Here is an 18,667-nt window from a genome sequence, read left to right as displayed (position 1 = left end):
TTCTTCAGCATTTTTATCTACCTGCGATTTTTCCAGCATCTGCAGTTACTTCTTAAACATTCCTGCCTCAAAACTCACAGGTTTGATCCGGAAATGCTTACACGTTCACCCAGTGACCCTTTCCCTCCACTCCTGACACTCCAATGTCAATGGACAGCTTAAGTAGTAACTTCAATTCCACCCTACCAAGATTAGTTAAAAGTCTCTGACAGCAATAATTGTGAATTAGCAGTGCAATAAGCAAACTAATACAGGACAGTAATCATCTGTTTATACATTACCAATGACTTGGAGTGCGCAGTTTATTATGTACGCTTCATAAATTTAGAGACTGAAATTACTGGTTCAAGTACAGTGTGTACACTGAATGTACACAGTGATTTTAGCTGGTTCATGGGAAGAATATTACATTTATGAAAGACAGACCATCAAGCAAAATAGTAACTCTGACAACAGTAGTATTATAGGCTGGGAGTGAAAACTATAGCTTCATCAATACAGATTTTCCGAGTGTTTATTTTAAATCAATAAACACATCCCTGCATAAGGATATACAGAGAAGACAGTGTCCTTCATGAGAGGAAAAGGAAGACGAAAAAAATCCAGAATTAAGTGCTTAACTTACTGCCAGTGCCGCTTGCTGGATGAGTGCAAAATCCTGGTGCTCTTGCATGCAGGATAGAATACTCTTGATGCCCCCCTCGGTTGCAAACAGTGCTCTCCAGTCATAGCGTTGCATTAAAATGTATAGTAGCCGCAAGCACGTGACAACCAGAGGCTTCTCCTTGGACAGATTGGTTAGTTCTTCCACCAGTACTTTGATCAGCTTATCCCTTTGGTTTAGGCTGGAATCCACTTTAAGAGGCAGTTTCTCTCGTGAATTGTCCTCCTCCAACATTTTAGTAATGAATTTAAACCCTGCCACCTGCAAACTTATATCGCAACTTGATTTCTTCATGATGTCCACAACCTCCCCCATTTTCTCCAAATTTGTTTTACGTCCAGTCACCTTGGGGCAGTTGAACACTGATGAAGAAAAGAATGTTATAATTTGCAATAGTCCAGAGTAGATTCCATCTAGAGAATAAATCAAACTACGTTTAACTAGCAAAATAGTACTGGGCCAGCAACATAGGAGGTCCTGGCCCAAGAACAGAACATTAATAACTTAGAAAGCTGACAAAATGTCACAGCTCCTTAAAGTAACGGAAAGAACATTATCTTGTCTGGATTACATTTATATCTAATATTTAGCTGAGTATAATCCTGTTTTCATGCATTATTTTAATACAGGTCGGCAGCAGGAAAAGGTTCAGAAATGGGGTCACTCTCTGCAGTTCACTGCCCGAATAATGAACTGCAAACTTGAACCAACACCCCATCACCCTCTGTGGGTCACAGCCTAATTGAATTATTAATTTTAATCAATCACCTATCACAATTTGCAGCTTTTACATGAAGAAAACCATAATTCCAGCTGTTTGAGTTAAGTGGACTGTGCCAGCCATTGAACCAGTACTTGAATTGTTCTGATGCTGCACTCGAGAAAAATATCTATATTGCACTTCCACCTCTAGTAGACACTCTCACCTTTGAGTTTCTCATCAAGATCATCTGGCAATTCCAGTTCCTCCATTCTGCCCATCTCTACCTGTTGAACTACATTGGCGTTGCTTGCAGTCTGTTCAGTGTTTGCAAGGACTGGAGATACTTCTTTCTTGGCTTTCTTTGACTGAGAGTCAGATGGTCCAGAAGATGAACCAATGCCAGCTTGGGAGCCACTCTCAAAGCCTGACAGTGTACTGGAGAGCTGGTCCTGATCCAGCCTTTTCCTCTTCAAGTAGTGTTTGGTATAAACATGAGAGCTCTCAAGGTCATTCCGGTAGGCTGCTGGGCAATATGGATTCAAGAAATGAAGAAGCTTCTGTGCTAGTTCCACTGGTACAGTCAACTGAATCAACGCACTCTCATCCATTTCTGAAATCTGTAGATAAATCAAATGGCCTTGTCAAACTCACAAGCACATTATTATTTTATATTAAGATTCACTTACATTTCTTATTGTGTACTATCTCCTCATCTTAGCCACATAAATTAAAATGTTGCATCTATAGTTGAGGCAGTGAGAGTCATTCTGATCACAATCAGAGACCTTGTAACAACTGGCCAAAGATACACTCATTTTGTTTCAAAGAGGGTATTGGGAAAGAGGGGAGAAAAGACAAACAAACAGCTATGTCCACAGTTCTAAACATTATCCTGCTGCCAAACCTCTGTTTAAAAAGGTGTGAGAACAGGTTTAGGCTAAAGTAAATATTCTGTAAAACAGACTGAACAAACTCAGTAACAGGACTGCAAATTGTGGTGGAATGCAGAGAAAGAGAAAACAACAAAGAGCCACAAAATTCAATTGACCGTTTTCATGAAAATCAAAAACTGCCAATGCTCAAAATCAGAAATAAAACCTGAGAATACTGGAAACACTTAGCAGATTAGGCCGCATCTGCGAAAGAGTAGCAAAGCTAACATTTTGGGTCAAAGATACCTTATATTAGAAGGTTCCGAAAATGGGTCTTCGAACTAGAAATTTTAATTTTGCTTCTTTGATCATGACAGCCTATTTGATTATCACAAACTAAATCAAAATCCACTTTAAAATGGTGAATTCTGTCGCCTTTGTCATCAAATCAGTTTTAGAACACAAGCTGCATAGCCAATATAAAAAGAAGCTGGCCATCTAGTTATTAAATGTTATGTTAAATCCTGATTGTGTCAAATTAATTCAAGAAAATAAGGTCAAACTAAGCCATTTACGTGAAAATAAATAAAAGCAGAATGACTGCCATTACCAAAGCCAATAAACACTCCGAATAAGGTTCTATTTAGTCTGAAGAAGGGTTTCGGCCCGAAACGTTGCCTATTTCCTTCGCTCCATAGATGCTGCTGCACCCGCTGAGTTTCTCCAGCTTTTTTGTGTACCTTCTATTTAGGACAAATGCCTTATCAGAAAAGATCAGATGCAAGAAATCACAAATAGCTGTAGTAATCTTAGATGAATGAGCCCATCTGTGCAACTTGCTTATCCTTCCCTGATGGCAAAATATAAGAGCGGCAGGTATCCATTCTTTGGTTTGGAGTGGGGGGAGAGCTTTGATAGTCAAAATAAACTTTGCTCATCTTGGTAAAGGTCAGGTTGTCACATTATACCAGGAAGTGATATATTGCAGCAACATTGATATGGTAAGTGTATACACAGGTTGTCAATCTCCACTAGCACACCTTTCTGCTCACCAGATCTTCCAAATTCTGTTTCATGATCTCAACGGCCTCTTGCTGCTGTTTTGGTTCCAACTTCTTGATGAAGAAAAGCACCTCCCACCATTCTGACCGCTTGAGAGTGGAGAAATCCTCACAAATGCCCTCGGACAGATAAGGCAGAGAGTATAACCCACCAGGTGGCTTATGGAAAAATGTCTGAGCAACTGGAAAACAAAAGGCCATGTCATGTGATATGCTCTCATCTTCGGGTAAAATGAATGAATCCCATCCTTTTAGTATGAGAATCATGCACTTTTAAATAAAATCTTTGTGATGCGCCAGCTTTTTAAGATCCCAAAGGAAATCAATTATTTAGAGAAAACTAGATTTAGAGAATGATCAATGAGGAACCCGCAAAAAATCTGAAAAATTGGTGGATAGGCATAACTGTATTGCCCAATGATTGATGGAGTTATAAAAATAAATCACAACAAAACCCAATGAAACACCAGTTGAGATATTTAAAGAGCAACCAAATGTTGGATCAAAAGAAAAGGGAAGGTATAAGCCCATGTCCCTCCAAAAGCTTTCCCATCTATGCACTTGTCCGGATATCTTTGAAATGCTGTTGTAGTACCAATTCAGAAAATGTTGATGCTGTGGTCAGGGCAAGGCAGACCCCCATTCAGCCAGTCAAAGGATTGATGTATGTGCACACACGATCTGCTCACCTGTTGTAAGTTTAAGATTTTCAGCAAGAGTTGAAGCTTTCTCCTGCGATTCTTTTTCCACATGCCCACTGGATCCATCCCCAATGATCTCAATCATGTGCCAATGTACCCAGTACGTTCTGTTCAACTGGTGCCAGAAAACCTGGAATTAAAAAACATTGTTTAATAAACTGAGAGAAATAACCCAGTTATCTCTACTCCGCCTCAACTTCCCAAGAAGCGGGATTATCAACAGGAAAAAAAAAAACGAAGACCTGCTGGTTGGAAAATCAATACACAATAGCCACATATAAATTCAAAATGGTGCAGGTGCTGAAAGTAGCATGGATTTATGAAAGCTAGAATATATCATTAAAAAGAATAAATTAAAGAGCCCGATAGAACAAAGCAATTAGCATGGATTTATGAAAGGAAAATAAATTGGGACTAACTATTGTAGTACAACAAACCCTTGCAAAAACAGACTATATAGGGGATTTTGGTTATGGTGGACAGAGGCTCATTGCACCGCCATCCCAGTTCCGCCAGTTACCCAATGAGCTGGCGTCATGTGGTGTGCGGGGGCAGAGAGAGCGAGCAGCATGAAGGAAGCATATGAACTGGACCCATCCCTGGTGCACTGTGCGTGGGTCCTGGGCTCTGCAGCGTCCCAGCCTGTGAATTCCCGCTGGCTTCAACTCCACGCTGCTGGGTTAAACTTTATCCCGTTCACTCGGTTACAGCGGACAATCGGCAACAACGGATACCAGCCAACCCCACCGCACTGTGGTCCGTTATAATGACGTTTATAATGAACTGTAGTTTGCGGGTGATTCATTGAAATGGTGGAAACAATCGAGCGTTGGACTTTCCAAATGCTTTCTCAAATGTTCCATACGGAGAGGGGGGGAGCGGGGGGGAAGACAAAAATTCATGGAGTAACTCACTGGTTCAGGCAGCATCCCTGGAGAACATGAATAGGTGATGCTTTGGTTTGGGACCCTTCTTCATACTCATGTGGAATTCCACTTCCCATACAGGAAGTTTGTGAATAAGAACAGACAATTAATTTGGGGATAATTGGACATTAATTAAGAATTTGGGCACTAAACAGAAAGCAACAAGTGGGTATAAACAGATCTTTGTCAGGTTGGCAGACTATAAATTAGAAGTACAAGGACTGTGGCTGGGCCCCAGATGTTCATCATCAAATAACAGGTTTTCTGATGACTTGAACCTATTTTGGGGACTTTGAGTAGGAGTGAGTGGGATTGGAAATACTGAAAGGCTTCAAGGTTTGTAAACACGCTAATTGAGTGGACACAAACATTGAGTGGACAAAAACATTACACACACAATATAATGTGGAAAAACTGTTTTATAAAAGGTATACAAAGCAGAAAAGACGAGTATTTTGTTAAATGGAAAGAAATTGGGCAATGATACTTAGAGGGTCTTAAATGTCCTTGTGTACAAGTCACTGAAAGCTTACATGCAAGTACAGCAATTAGGAAAGCCTTCAATGTGAGAGAATTTCAACACACAAATAAAAATAGACAACGTTTCCGGTCAGGATCCTTCTTCAGTGGAAGAAGGATCCTGGGAAGGGGGGAAAACTAGAAGTGGTAGGGGCAGAATAAAGTCTGGCAGATGATAGTGGGATACAGTGAGGAGGGGTTTTAAATTGGCAGACAGTTGGACAAATGTCAGAGATGAAAAACAAAAAGAGATCAGGATAGAAAGGCTTGAGATGCAAATCTAAGGGAAGGAATATAGATGGAGGAGGACGGAATGTATGTGCATCAAGGTGGAAAAGAGAAAAGGGGGATGTTTGTAGAATAGTAATTGGAGGCAGCTCAGGACAGAAAGGTCAGTATGGCAATGGGAAGGAGAGTTAAAACGGTTAGCAACCCGGAGATCCAGCAGACCTTTGCAGCATAAAACAAGGGAAACTTGCACATAGAAACATAGAATTAATTAGGTGCAGGAGTAGGCCATTCGGCCCTTCGAGCCTGCACCGCCATTCAATATGATCATGGCTGATCATCCAACTCAGTTTCCTGTACCTGCCTTCTCTCCATACCCCCTGATCCCTTTAGCCACAAGGGCCACATCTAACTCCCTCTTAAATATAGCCAATGAACTGGCCTCAACTACCTTCTGTGGCAGAGAATTCCAGAGATTCACCACTCTCTGTGTGAAAAAAGTTCTTCTCATCTCGGTTTTAAAGGATTTCCCCTTTATCCTTAAGCTGTGACCCCTTGTCCTGGACTTCCCTAACATCGGGAACAATCTTCCTGCATCTAGCCTGTCCAACCCCTTAAGAATTTTGTAAGTTTCTATAAGATCCCCTCTCAATCTTCTAAATTCTAGAGAGTATAAACCAAGTCTATCCAACCTTTCTTCATAAGACAGTCCTGACATCCCAGGAATCAGTCTGGTGAACCGTCTCTGCACTCCCTCTATGGCAATAATGTCCTTCCTCAGATTTGGAGACCAAAACTGTACGCAATACTCCAGGTGTGGTCTCACCAAGACCCTGTACAACTGCAGTAGAACCTCTCTGCTCCTATACTCAAATCCTTTTGCAATGAAAGCTAACATACCATTCGCTTTCTTTACTGCCTGCTGCACCTGCATGCCTACCTTCAATGACTGGTGTACCATGACACCCAGGTCTCGCTGCATCTCCCCCTTTCCCAATCGGCCACCATTTAGATCAGCTTGACGCGCCAATGCCGGCTTGATCTCCCGATTGCGAACTATTTTAACTCCCTTCCCACAGGGCGGCACGGTGGCGCAGCGGTAAAGTTGCTGCCTTGCAGCGCTGGAGACCTGGGTTCGATCCTGGCTAGGGGTGATGTCTGTACGGTGTTTGTACGTCCTCCCCGTGACCTACGTGGGTTTTCTCCGAGATCTTCGGTTTCCTCCCACACTCCAAAGACATGCAGGTTTGTAGGTTGGTGTGTAAGAAGGAGCTGCAGATGTTGGTTTAAACTGAAAATAGACACAAAAAGCTGGAGTAACTCAGCGGCAGTAACTCTGGAGAGAGGAGTCTGAAGAATGGTCTTGTCCCAAAACTTCTCTCCAGAGATGCTGCCTGTCCTGCTGAGTTACTCCAGCTTTTTGTGTATATCTTCGGTTTGTAGGTTAATTGGCTTGGTACACGTGTAAATTGTCCCTCGTGTGTGTAGGATAGTGTTAATGTACGGGTATCGCTGGTCGGTGCTGACTCGATGGGCCTGTTTCCGCGCTGTATCTCTAAACTTTAAAAAATGAAACATTCCCATACAGACTTTTCTGTCCTGGGCCTCTACCATTGCGAGTGATACCACATGCAAACTGGAGGAATGGCATATAGTGCCATACAGCGTGGAAACTGGTCCTTTGGCCCAACTTGCCCATGCCGACCAACATGCTCATTCCATATACCCACCACCTTTTGTGTAATAAAGTTGCCCCTTAAGTGCCTATTAAATCTTTCTCCCCTCACCTTAAACCTATGTCCTCTGGCTCTAGATTTCCCTTATTTGGGTAAAAGGCTGTGCATTTACCCTATCTATTCCTCTCAGGATCTTATACCCCTCTATAAGATCCTGAGCTCCAAGGAATGAAGTCCTAGTCTGCTCAACCTCTCCCTATAGCTCAGGCCAGCGAGCCCTGGCAACATCCTCACAAATCTTCTCTGCAACTTTTCTAGCTTAACATCTTTCCTGTGACAGGGCTGTAAGAGCTAACGCAGTCCCCGCCATCTTGTTTAGCTTATCTTAGTCATGTTAGCTGCAACCGCCATTTTGTGAACAGAATGCTGGTAATATTTAAAGATTGACTATTCTGTAAGTCTGCAGAAGCTTGTGAACATGACCTTCACTAACCAAAGGGAACAGAGATAACGGCCGTACCAGAGCATCTAGTTTCTTTGCCATATCAGTGTTCTGTCTGGAGGTTGCAATGAATACAATAGTGCTTTCTTGCCTATGCAGCTGGGCCATGTATCTCTATACTCTTTAATGTTAGTTTGAAGGGTCTCATTGTATGTAACTCAGGGCTCAAAATTAGAGGTTGCCCGGGTGCCATTGACCACTCATAGTGCAGCCAGGCAACCTAAATGCCGACTCATTTTGCCCGGCTTGGCAATCAAATACTGGTTTATACCGATAGACACAAAAAACTGGAGCGGGTCAGGCAGCATCTCTGGAGAATAGGAACGTGACGTTTCGTGTCGGCGGCGGCGGCTGTATTCGTCTAGTATCTTTGATTGTGGGGCAAAGATTACTAGGTGCGCGGTGGCGAAGAGTCCAAGCGAATGACGGGCTACGAACAGCGGCAACAGCGGCCGCGCCAGCGACTCCATCACCTCCTCCTCCCGCACCCGCCCGGCGGAAAGAACCTCCCTCTCTCCCTCCTCCCGGCCTCGGCATGCGGGAGGGGTTGTTAAATCACTGTTGGCGGATTTGTGGCCGCTATCAAAGATCTCCACTATAAGATCTTTGGCCGCTGTTGCACTGCTTGCAAATCCGCCAACGGCACTTTCACAACCCCTCCCGCACGCCGAGGCCGGAAGGAGGGAGAAGAGGGAGGGGGAGGCGGAGGCCTCCTTCCGCCGTCTGAAGCAGCTGCACGACAGATCCTATAGCTATAGGATCTTTCAGCTGCACCGCTCTGCCCCGCACCTTCCAGTCGGCTGGCGGAGGAGGGAGGCTGTGGCGTGGAGGCGGCGGCACTTTGGCATTGGACAGGGTCGGCCAAGGCAGCTGATGTTGTCCCGGGAGCACTGTTCTTCCTTCCTCCCCACCCTCTCTCTCTCTCCACCCCACCCTCTCTCTCTACGCCCCCCTCCACCCCTCTTATCCTGGGACCCTTCCTCTCCATCCCGCACTGATCCCCAATCCCTCCTCCTCTATTCAGTTCTCACTGACATCCCATGTCCTGCCCTCCCCAACTACCTCCCCCCCCCCCCCCCCCCCCCCCCCCAATCTATTCATCACCCTACCCACCTCGCATTGATTCTCCTGCCACCCCCCCCCCCCCCCCCCCCCCATCCTACACTGGTCCCACAATTCATCCTGTACTGACCCCCCTCCCCCCATCCATCCTGCACTTCTCCCCCCATTCATACTGCACTGATCCTCCCATTCATCCCGTACTGACCCACCCTCCATTTACCCAGCACCAAACCCCCCCCCCATCCATCCTGTAGTGATCTACCATTCATCCTGTACTGATCCAGCACATTCATCCTGTACTGATCCCCCATGCTTCCTGTACTGATCCCCCATTCATCCTATACTGATCCCCTCATTCATCCTGTAGTGATTTCCCATTCATCCTGCAGACCCTCCGATCCAGTCCTGACCCCCCCCCCCCAATCCATCCTGTACTGATACCCCCATCCAAGAAGAATGGGAGGAACAGTTTGAAGACGGGTCTCGACCCGAAACGTTGCATATTTCCTTAGCTCCAAGAATGCTGCCTCACCCGCTGAATTTCTCCAACATTTTTGTCTACCCCCATTCTTCCCGTACTGATCCCCCCTTTCAACACCACTGACATCTCCCCTCACAATTTTACATACTCCAACCAACACGTACTAATTCACCTGCCTCAATCCATCCATTCCGCACCAATTGCCTTCTCAAACCCCCCCCCCCCCCCCATCTATCCACCCCGCACTGATTCACACACCCCCTGACCCTATTGTGCTTCATGGTCTTCAGAGGAACATTGACTATGTTTGAATACGGAATGCAATCAAATGTGGTTTAATTCCCAATGTTATTAATTGTTTTGACACCTTTAAACATATTACCAAAAGAACATTTGCTGCAGTTATGTCCTTTGGCCATCTCTTGTCAGTTAGTGTAGGTTTAACCTGTCAGATGGTTATAGTCGGTTTTAACAGCTATTATCATAAAATGCCTAGAAATTTCCTTGCAACCTGTATATTTTGTTGTGGATAAATTATGTGGGAAGCGAGAGTGTTTCTGTGCCAATAGCAATAACGACCCATGCTATGGCCATGTCATGGTAATTTTCGGTCCTTCACAGAAAACATGCTTGCATCAATTGCAATATGTAAAAAGAGTTGAGATATTGTATTATAATTTTGCTGCATGTCATTGCGGTGTATATAATGTCTTGATTGGTGAATATGTTTAGTTTGTGACTTTATTTCAAGCAGAAATAATATGTGAATGTAGACAAAAGTGCTGGAGAAGCTCAGCGGATGCGGCAGCATCTATGGAGCGAAGGAAATGGGCAACGTTTCGGGCCGAAACCCTTCTTCAGACTGATGGGTTTCGGCCTGAAACGTTGCCTATTTCCTTTGCTCCATAGATGCTGCTGCACCTGCTGAGTTTCTCCAGCACTTTTATCTACCTTCCATTTTCCAGCATCTGCAGTTCCTTCTTGAACATAATATGCTTCATTGAGCATAATTCCAACTGGTAACTACGCACTTCATCCAAGCACATTATCACACGCATCATGCAAACCGTCTTAAATGACCACCTAATCTGTCATTTGGCAACCTAAAAAGCTGTCAAGGTTGCCCGGCTGGCAACAGGGAAAAAAGGTTAAGCGAGAGCCCTGTAACTGAGCCCTTTGTTCATCTATGCCTACTAACCACATGACTAATGTTGTTTTATCAATATAAAGATACTTGTAATTTCTCTGTATCGACAGTAGAGTTGTAGCAGCTTGTGAGTGTGCATCTAGGTGCGCACTACTGGCTGTGTCCTATTTCACCCGGGTGACTTAGTAAAGTTTGTTCAACAAGACCTACTTTGACTCTTTGAATTATTATTCTACTCATCAAGTCTGACTAACTTCAACATTTGGCGTAGTCGGCAGGATAACTTTGGGATAGGCAGCACGGGCGAGTAAGGGGCAATGGCGAAACGGAGATTTCAGAGGGGGATTCTGTGCACACCCCTGGCCCCTTGAACCGGGTCCCCGACGTCCGACTCCCTGGAACACTGTAGCCCCACGTCCGTGGTCTGATCACGCTCCCAACTGGTATCCAGACGAATTAGGGGATAAGGGACTTCAGGTTAGTGAACTTGTGAATTATACTTGTCGAGTTGAGATACAGGGGACGAGGTGTGCACCTGGCTTGTTGAGACATCCAAGGAGTTGTCGGGTTGAGTTACAAGAGGCGGAGTTGCTTGGTTGAGACATCCGTGGATTTGTCGGGTTGAGAAACCATGGGAAATTATGAGCCCAGGTTTGGATAAGTGTGAAGGTGGTTTGCCGGTATAGCATATGTGTAATATTGAATTTTAAATTGACCAAACATTGGAGTAATGTGTCTTGACCAGTAGGTGGCATTTGGAATGTGGAGAGAAAGAGAGGGAGAGAAAGGCAGAAAAGAAGTTGGTGGAGACGCAAGATAACAGTTAGATGGATTATGCTTGTAAAAGAGGAATTGAATTGTGTATAAAGATGGAACTATTAAAGGAATGGAAAGTACTTCAGATGGAATTTCAGTGGGCAGAGGAATAGGAGATAAGGGTGAAGGCGGAGAAAGAAAGCACTGATAAGAGATCGGAGAACAAACCCGGTACCGCTAAAAATTCTCAAGGTTTTCTCGAGACCCTATGTCTGGCAGTCCATGACAAATACATTTGAACTACTCCCTTTGTTCATTTTAATTCTTATTCCAACAAAGAAGACAACTTTTGCAAACCTTCCAGTCCTACTTCACAAAATCTGCCAAGGGAATTTCCTAGCTTGCTAATTCTGCATCATTCTGCAAATTGGTTCCCATAGAAACAATTTTTTTTATATAGACAGAATGGCTTTTGTCAGATAAGGGGAGGAAAATATAAAATTAATAGAGAGATGTCTCTAATGTTGCATGATTTTTGCCACTTTAGCTAACTACTCTTAGATACCTGATGTGTATTTTACCTGTTTTGTAATCGTTTTTCTTTCAATGTTCAAAGATTAGTATTTGTTAAAATCAAAAAAACTATTTCAAAAGTGTTCATTCAAATTGTCACGCATCCAAGTTCTATCTCTTATCTGGCTAAAGCAGCTCAATGTTCTTTTCAAGGCTATGAACGAACTGGCAGCCTGATTTTACTGTGTTCATAATTTTGCTGTCTTCTAATAAGCACATGTGTTTTATGGATCCAAGTAGAAGTAGAAATTTTAGACAATTCTCATGGACTTTGATTAAGCAACAAGTGGAAGAAATTGTGCAAAAACTAACCCCGGGACTCCATTTTTTGAAAAGCAATTCTGTTATAAAAAGATTGGAGTGGGAAGAAAAAACAAGCGACTCAATAGACAATAGGTGCAGGAGTAGGCCATTCGGCCCTTCGAGCCAGCACCGCCATTCAATATGATCATGCCTGATCATCCCCAATCAGTATCCCGTTTCTCAAATTCCACCCTGTCCAAGCCCATAGCACTACAACAGTCCCAGTCTATATTAGGAAAGTTAAAATCACCTACAATGACAATGTTATTAACCTTACAGCTGCCTGCAATCTCTTGGCATATTTGCTCCTCCAATTCCCACTGACTATTTGGGGACCTGTATTACACTCCCAACAAGGTGATCATCTTTTTTTATTTGTTTAGCTCCACCTTTACAGACTCACCAGATGAACCTTCAGTCATGTCATCTTGGGTTGTTGCCATGACATTCTCCTTAATCAATAAGGCAACACTGCCTCCTCTTTTACCCCTACCACTATCTCTCCCGTAGCGCCTGCACCCCGGAACATTAAGCTGCCAGTCCTGTCCCTCTTAAGCGGATTCCGTAATGGCTACAACATCCCAGTCGCACATACCTATCCATGCCCCAAATTCATCCCTCTCACCCGTCAGGCCACTTGCATTAAAATAAGTGCAATTCGGACCCACTCCTCACTTATCTTCCTCACTCGCTGTCATACCTATTCTTTCAGCACATTCCATACCAACCATCAGTCCTCACCACAATATACTCTTCCATAGCCCAGTTCAAGCTCATTGCCTACAAGCAGAATTGCCTACCCTCACAGGTACACAGAACAATCAAAGCAATCTCAGTCTATTGCTAAATAGGTTCAGAGGTAGCATGGTTGGTGTTCAGAACTGAGTATCAATTTGATCACAAAAACATATCCTGTCGTACATAGAAACGCTTGCCTTAGTTTAGTAATGCAGCATGGAAATAGGCCATTAGACCACTCTCACATAATAATTAACAATAATTACCCATTCACACACGTCCTATGTAATCCCGCTTTTGTGTCCTACACACAAGGGGCAATTTACAGAGGTTAATTAACCTGCAAACCCACATATCTTTAGGATGTGGGAGGAAATAGGAGCACCTGGACAAAACCCACGCAGTCACAGGGTCACTTGCAAACTCTACACAGAGAGCATCAAAGGTCAGGATCGAACCCGGGTCTCTGGCGTTGTGAGGCAGCAGCTCTGCCATGCAGACTTAATGACAGAGATTGGGTGTAGAAGAGGCAATTCATCACTCAGATGATCCTATGTATTGAGGTATTCCAGAGAGTAATTCTAAACTGACACAGCTAAAGCTAATACAATGTTTTCATTTCTGTAACAGATTAATGGACTTTTCTCCTAACTTTTCTTCTTCAACTCTGTTTTACAACACCCCCTTCACCAGACAAACGAAAACACAGTAAGTCAATAAATATTCCAACAATGCTCGTGTCCTTCAAGGCAAAATACTGGGTGATTTATTCAAAATTACCCTGTATCTAATTAAAACATTCAACTAGCTATATCATGTTTGCAATACAATTCTGATCCCTTTAATACTCTAACAGTATGCCATAAATTTAGTGCTTCAGATAGAAAGAGTGATTGTTTTATGTTTTAACTTCTAAGAATATCACGATTGATCCAAGGCAATAAACATAGAATTTTCTACAATAAATTAATATACCCAGATAACTTTTCAGACATCCAACAAAATAGCTTCTAAGGGACTTTTACCCATTGAGGGACAAGGTCTAATCCAAGCCAAAATTCTAAAAGTGCCTTGTAGCTGAGGTAACCTGATGACAAACGGCAGAAATATTGTTGAACAAATGGGAACAATTGGTGGAATCTGATACGAAAGATTCGTATCAGATTCGAACGAGAGGGAGGGATGGAGTACAAAGGGAACGTGGGTGGGGGGGGGCAATGGTTAAATGGAGGAGGGGAAAGGAACTGGATGACATTGACAGGAGGTGAAAGAAAGGTGTGCAAGATATTTGGAATCATGTGAAGGATTCATGGGGGTTGGAGAGGAGGGGGGGGGGAATTCAAATATTTGGACAGTCATTTTCATGAAGTGGAAAGATAGGAATACTTCACCCACTGCTGTGATCATATCAAAGCCCACAAACAGGAAAGAAAGGGAAGTTTAACAATTTAGTGACAGGAATTAATGCGGTTTATAACAGACTTAATAACGATGAATAGTGAATTAAAGGAATTAAAGCAGAGCAGCAGATGTGGCCTTTAATGTTTCTGCTGGTGAAATGGATATGAGCTTCCCACAGGCCTAGACGGATTCAGCAGGAAACGTAATCTATCTCTGTGTACCTCATGATCAGAAAGACTTTATGTAGATTCATAAATTCATTAATTTAAACAGGACAGAAACAGACCCTTTGGTCCAAATCATGCCTGACGATAAAAATAGTATAAGAGCTTTTCCCAATTAACTGCATTTAACCCCCTAAACCTTTCCTATCCATGTGCCTATCTAAATTGCTTTTAAACATTGCAACTAGTGAAACTCTGAAGCTTCCTTAACACTAGGTCTGCATACCCACTACCCCATGTGAGAAGGTTGTCCAGGTCCCTTTTAAATCTTTCACCTCTCATCGTAAATCTATGTCCCCTAGCTTTAGACACCCCTACACTGGGAAAGAAACTGATGACTAAGCCCCTGATGACTTCATACACTTATATAAGGTTATCCCTCACCTCCTGAGCTCCATGGATAAAGTTAAAGCCACTCCAGCCTCTCTTTATAACTCATCCATTAGCCTCATTAACATCCTGATTAATCTGTTTTGTGCTCTTTCTTGCGTAATGTCATTCTTCATATAATTGTGATACCAGACTGCACACAATACTCCCAATGCAATCTCACCGATAACTGGTATCGTTTTTACAAGACACCCCAACTCATGTGCTCAATACCATGCCCAATGCCTTCGTCACCACCCTCTTGTCCTGCTTCACGTACAATGTACGCACCCCTAGATCCCTCTGAACTACAACACTCGCTCCAAGACCGTACCACTTATTGTGCAAGTCCTGGTTCAAGATGAGGAAGCTCCAGTATGACGGGTTAAGATAACTGTACAGCGAAAGGACCTTTAGACATCCTTTGACGTACAGCACAAGGTTCTTGATAGCATCCTTTGGCGTACAGTTAGCTATAATCTAGAGCATAAGCTCCTATCCCACTTAGGAAACCTGAACGGAAACCTCTGGAGATCTTGCGCCCCACCCAAGGTTTCCGTGAGGTTTTTGTCACTCTCCCTAGTGGTCGAAAGTGGTTTCCGCGTAGTCGAGCTTCTTCTATGATCCGGCGATTATTTCAAAAAATTAAAAACCGGCCTCGACTAAAAATAGGTTGCCGTTTTAAAAATCAGCAATTTTTTAGTCGAAGCCGGTTCCGATGCTAGTTATAGGTGGTTACCGGAGGCTGCAGGTAGAGGAAAGTAAGACCTCCCTGGTGGAATAAAACTGGGTGAAAAAAAGGTTAATATTAACATAAGCATGTGACCTCTGTTACTCCCGGGTGTGCTCAATCATAGTTGCAGAGTTCTTTTAGCAGAGAAAAGTTTATTTTTCTTCAAATAAAAGCCTCCCAGGTTTTTTTAATTTTTTTTTTAATCATTCTGAACCATGAGAGCAGGGAAGGAACACGTTAGGTGGGTGTTACTAAACGTATATCTACTGCTGTCAGCAGCAGCCCTTTTGCTTCATCAGCCTTTCAAGAAAGGCAGAAGGGAAAGCACAAGGGTGAAGAGGAATCAGAAGAAGAGGTGTCAGTGGGTGAAGCCCTTCTTGCAAAGAAGATTGATGCTTAGACATTTTTGTTCAAAGCTGATTGCAGCTTTTGATGCTCAGTGTTGTGTGAAAACTTCAAAACCTGTTTTTTATTTCAGAGGCAGTACACTGACTTCCAGCCCACAGGATCTGTGTTGTCCGCAATCCCCACAGATTATTCTGATCAAGGTGTTTCCTCAAGAGGCGCATCCCGCCTCTATTCAGTCCTCACAGACAGCCCCTGTGCTCCCCCCCCCCCCCAATCTATTCATCCTGTAGAAACATAGAAAATAGGTGCAGGAGTAGGCCATTCGGCCCTTCGAGCCTGCACCGCCATTCAATATGATCATGGCTGATCATCCAACTCAGTATCCTGTACCTGCCTTCTCTCCATACCCCCTGATCCTTTAGCCACAAGGGCCACATCTAACTCCCTCTTACATATAGCCAATGAACTGGCCTCAACTACCTTCTGTGGCAGAGAATTCCACAGATTCACCACTCTCTGTGTAAAAAATGATTTCCTCATCTCGGTTCTAAAAGACTTCCCTCTTATCCTTAAACTGTGATCCCTAGTTCTGGACTTCCCCAACATCGGGAATAATATTCCTGCATCTAGCCTGTCCAACCCCTTAAGAATTTTGTAAGTTTCTATAAGATCCCCCCTCAATCTTTTGAATTCCAGTGTGTACAAGCCGAGTCTATCCGGTCTTTCTTCATATGAAAGTCCTGCCATCCCAGGAATCAGTTTGGTGAATCTTCTCTGTACTCCCTCTATGGCAAAAATGTCTTTCCTCAGATTAGGAGACCAAAACTGTACGCAATACTCCAGGTGTGGTCTCACCAAGACCCTGTACAACTGCAGTAGAACCTCCCTGCTCTTATACTCTAATCCTTTTGCTATGAATGCTAACATACCATTTGCTTTCTTCATTGCCTGCTGCACCTGCATTCCTACTTTCAATGACTGGTGTACCATGACACCCAGGTCTCGTTGCATCTCCCCTTTTCCTAATCGGCCACCATTCAGATAATAGCCTACTTTCCTGTTTTTGCCACCAAAGTGGATAACCTCACATTTATCCACATTATACTGCATCTGCCATGCATTTGCCCACTCACCCAACCTATCCAAGTCACCTTGCAGCCTCCTAGTATCCCCCTCACAGCTAACACTGCCCCCCAGTTTCGTGACATCCGCAAACTTGGAGATGTTGCATTCAATTCCCTCATCCAGATCATTAATATATATTGTAAATAGCTGGGGTCCTAGCACTGAGCCTTGCGGTACCCCACTAGTCACTGCCTGCCATTCTGAAAAGGACCCGTTTACTCCTACTCTTTGCTTCCTGTCTGCCAGCCAGTTCTCTATCCACATCAATACTGAACCCCCAATACCATGTGCTTTAAGTTTGTATACTAATCTCTTATGTGGGACCTTGTCGAAAGCCTTCTGAAAGTCCAGATATAACACATCGACTGGTTCTCCCTTATCCACTCTACTAGTTACATCCTCGAAAAATTCTATGAGATTCGTCAGACATGATTTACCTTTCATAAATCCATGCTGACTTTGTCCAATGAATTCACCACTTTCCAAATGTGCTGCTATCCCATCTTTAATAACTGACTCCAGAATTTTCCCCACCACCGATGTTAGACTAACTGGTCTGTAATTCCCCATTTTCTCTCTCCCTCCCTTTTTAAAAAGTGGGGTTACATTAGCTACCCTCCAGTCCTCAGGAACTACTCCAGAATTTAAAAAGTTTTGAAAAATTATCACTAATGCATCCACTATTTCTGCGGCTACTTCCTCAAGTACTCTGGGATGTAACGTATCTGGCTCTGGGGATTTATCGGCCTTTAATCCATTCAATTTACCTAACACCACTTCCCGGCTAACCTGGATTTCACTCAGTTCCTCCATCTCACTTAACCCCCGGTCCCTTGCTATTTCCGGCAGATTATTTATGTCTTCCTTAGTGAAGACAGAACCAAAGTAGTTATTCAATTGGTCTGCCATGTCCTTGTTCCCCATGATCAATTCGCCTGTTTCTGACTGCAAGGGACCAACATTTGTTTTAACTAATCTTTTCCTCTTCACATATCTATAAAAACTTTTGCAGTCAGTTTTTATGTTCCCTGCCAGTTATCTTTCATAATCTATTTTCCTTTTCCTAATTAAGCCTTTTGTCCTCCTCTGCTGGACTCTGAATTTCTCCCAGTCCTCTGGTAGGCTGCTTTTTCTGGCTAATTTGTACGCTTCATCTTTTGTTTTGATACTATCCCTGATTTCCCTTGTTATCCACGGATGCACTACCTTCCCTGATTTATTATTTTGCCAAACTGGGATGAACAGTTGTTGTAGTTCATCCATGCAGTTTTTAAATGCCTTCCATTGCATATCCACTGTCAACCCTTTAAGAACCATTTGCCAGTCTATCTTGGCCAATTCACGTCTCATACCCTCAAAGTCACCTTTCTTTAAGTTCAGGACCCTTGTTTCTGAATTAACAATGTCACTCTCCATCCTAATGAAGAACTCAACCATATTATGGTCACTCTTGCCCAAGGGGCCACGCACAACAAGACTGCTAACTAACCCTTCCTCATTACTCAATACCCAGTCTAGAAAAGCCTGCTCTCTCGTTGGTTCTTCTACATGTTGG

At 43.4% G+C, this 18,667-nt stretch overlaps 1 protein-coding gene across 4 annotated transcripts in view; it reads right to left on the bottom strand.

The window, feature by feature from the left end:
- Positions 1-18,667, bottom strand: part of LOC129697502 (cullin-9) — a 143,391-nt gene that overhangs the window by 96,291 nt on the left and 28,433 nt on the right. For 2 of the 4 annotated variants that reach the window (XM_055636136.1, XM_055636134.1), the window contains exons 5-8: positions 3,990-4,131; positions 3,280-3,482; positions 1,591-1,984; positions 626-1,026 (exon numbers count right to left, since the gene is read on the bottom strand). In XM_055636136.1, the coding sequence (XP_055492111.1) occupies positions 626-1,026; positions 1,591-1,984; positions 3,280-3,482; positions 3,990-4,131 (1,140 nt within the window). The remainder of the gene's footprint in view (positions 1-625; positions 1,027-1,590; positions 1,985-3,279; positions 3,483-3,989; positions 4,132-18,667) is intronic. The other 2 variants (XM_055636135.1, XM_055636137.1) reach the window with 1 other exon arrangement.

The sequence above is a fragment of the Leucoraja erinacea genome, chromosome 5 (genome assembly GCF_028641065.1).
Source record: "Leucoraja erinacea ecotype New England chromosome 5, Leri_hhj_1, whole genome shotgun sequence".
In the NCBI taxonomy this organism is placed as follows: Eukaryota; Metazoa; Chordata; class Chondrichthyes; order Rajiformes; family Rajidae; genus Leucoraja; species Leucoraja erinaceus.
Note: the sequence above shows the minus strand (reverse complement) of the source record. Positions and strands in the feature narration are given on the sequence as shown.